Source organism: Cariama cristata, unplaced genomic scaffold (genome assembly GCF_000690535.1).
Source record: "Cariama cristata isolate BGI_N322 unplaced genomic scaffold, ASM69053v1 scaffold45062, whole genome shotgun sequence".
Taxonomy (NCBI): domain Eukaryota; kingdom Metazoa; phylum Chordata; class Aves; order Cariamiformes; family Cariamidae; genus Cariama; species Cariama cristata.
The window spans coordinates 513-3,031 of record NW_009605199.1 but is presented as its reverse complement, the minus strand read 5'-3'; the positions used below and the strand labels follow the sequence as shown (position 1 = coordinate 3,031).

The following is a 2,519-nucleotide window of genomic DNA, read 5'->3' as shown; positions in this document are numbered from 1 at the left end:
GCCTTCCCTGTCCGTGTGGGTGTCCCTGAGGAAAGCCGAGGGACAGTACGCTTTTTGCTGCCTTTTCCAGGGAGAGGGGGACACCCCACCCCGCCCCCCCGAGTTTTCAGAGGGCTGCGACCTCCCGCCCGGTCCGTGTGCGAGGTCGGGGCTGGCCGGAGGGGTTGGCCCTGAAGATGAGCCCGTCGGAGGAAGGAACAAGAGATCATGCAGTCGGTCACAGCAGTACTTAGCTGTAACCCGACCCCGCGTTAAAAAGCTTTCCAGAAAAGCTGAAAGTACTTCTTATTTACAGGTTTCCTCTTACAAGACCCGATCTTTGCAAGAAATGGGAAGCTGCTGTTAAAAGGAAAAACTTCAAGCCAACCAAGTATAGCAGCATTTGTTCAGAGCACTTTACTCCCGATTGCTTTAAAAGGGAATGCAACAACAAGCTTCTGAAAGAAAATGCTGTGCCCACAATATTTTGTTATACTGAACCCAGTGAAAAGGTAAACCCAAACCACTCGTAGTTTAAGATACTGAAATGGGTGTATGTTGCTCGTATTAGCCTAGCAGGGCTTGATGTAGCAGAGCAGCGGGGAGAAGGTGCGGATTGTGAAGGATGCTGGCTGCGCGCCTTCACCTGGAGACACGTGGAGGGCTGTGGTGGATGAAACACGCCCAGCAGCTCTTCTTATGTTCTCATTCGCTTTGACGAGAGCGGAGGTGTAGGCTGTCCGAGGCTCTGGAGCACACAGAGCGTTGCATAGACATGCAGTAGCTCTGGTGGGCTCTTGTGTGCGTATGCAGAAGCCGTGTGCTGAATTAAATTGAACAGCAGCGAAGTGAGAAAGTATTGCCCTGTAGTTAACTTGCTCAAGTGTATTTGTGGCATATTTACAGAGTTTTAGAGAGCCTTCAATAATACTTGCGAATTGTGCTGTACTCTCCCACACTGATTGGTGGCTACTGCTAATGTTGAAGAGATGATAGATCTTAGTTCTGAAACTTAGCTGTGCTCTCTAAAGGGCTCTGTCCTCTGGCTTCACAGAGTTAAAGTGAAGTGCAAACAGAGGGCCAACAGCAGCTGCACCTGCTGGCTGTCTGTGCTGAAACCATCTCTGTCTTGCCTTGACAGTTACCTTGTATTCATAAGCCAGAGTGGTCCCAAACTTCTGTTTCTGAACGTCTGTTGGTAGTCTCCTGTGAGATATATTGTTCCCTTCACTGTGCTGCTAAAACAGCTTACCATGAGATGCAAGTCAGTTACAAGTTCTTCCTTCTTGATGTAGAAACTCTAAGACAGGAATGGAAAAGATTGATTCTTAACTCCTACAAAGGATATAAAATATTCCGTCTCTTGCCAGTCTGCTGTAGAGGAAGTGGCAAAGGAGAGAAGGGATATAATAGGTCTAGAGGGTGAAAGACTGTAATGGGATGAAGTGCACAAAGGAAGACTGATTTTTCTCTTTATATACAATATTGGATTTGATGCAGAAATAAAAAGAAATATTTGAAAAGTGACAAGTGGCTAGTAACAGAGAATATCAGCAGAAGGTATATAAGGAAAGGCAGACAATTTCCAAGTAAATATGGCTGTGGTAAGTTCTTTATTTCATTACGCTTCCCTCCTATCTGTACAACACACACTTTCTTTGTCACGTGTAAAATAGTTGCAAAATTTTTTTACAGTCTGAAAGAGCTGAATCTGCAGGGGAATCTGCAAAAGTGTGATTGGCGCAGTGGGGTTAGCGATGAGCCACGTTCCCCGTTTCATTATCATGCCTGGATCTACAGAAACACAAAAGAGTGCCTTTTAATTACGGAGAAGGATTTAGAGCTATTCCTATTTGTCTCATGGCACTTCTAAATGGACTGCCACGTATCTTCAAGAAGTAACGTGGTAACAAAGAATACTAGTGGTTGTTTTGGAATTGAATCCACACTGATTTTGAAATACGGGTTTTTATCTTTTGCATTATGTAATTTGAAATACTTTACTTATGTCTTAACAATTTATTGGCTGTAAGTAGTAATTAGAATTCACTTATGATGCGTAGGTGATACCAATGATCTGTTCTCTGTGATACGTTGTGACAATAGTAATGTATTTATAGAGGTAGCATGTGGTGGATAAGCTGCAAATAGAAGTCTCTATGTGAATTCAGCTGTCCAACAATGATCTGATTTTTGCTTGTGCTTCCAACAAGGGTGAATTTCTGTTTGCCAATTACATCTTTGTGTTGTAGGGTTTTTTTTGTAGGAAAGTTTGAATGTGATAGCTGATAGGGTCAAACACTTTAGAATATTCATATGTTGCAGAACTGATGCCACAGCCAGGGGTTTGGCTACTTAGACCATGGGACTTGCTTTGAGAAGCCTGGTTTACTGGGAGCCGATGGGGTCCCCCTGTCAGAGAAGGGGAAGAGCATCTTCGGTCATAGGCCTGCCAAGATGGTGAAAAGGGCTTTAAACTAAAATTATCAGGGGAGAGAAACCTCAATCCATCCCACTTCTACCAGTTTGATGCCAGTGCC

At 44.1% G+C, this 2,519-nt stretch overlaps 1 protein-coding gene across 1 annotated transcript; it reads left to right on the top strand.

Moving 5' to 3' along the window:
• Positions 1-295: 295 nt before the first annotated feature.
• Positions 296-491, top strand: LOC104158258 (THAP domain-containing protein 1-like; the record flags this gene model as incomplete). The annotated part of the gene is made up of 1 exon (XM_009695861.1): positions 296-491. A coding segment is annotated over one exon (196 nt), but the record flags the coding sequence as incomplete, so codon positions are not given.
• Positions 492-2,519: the final 2,028 nt, after the last annotated feature.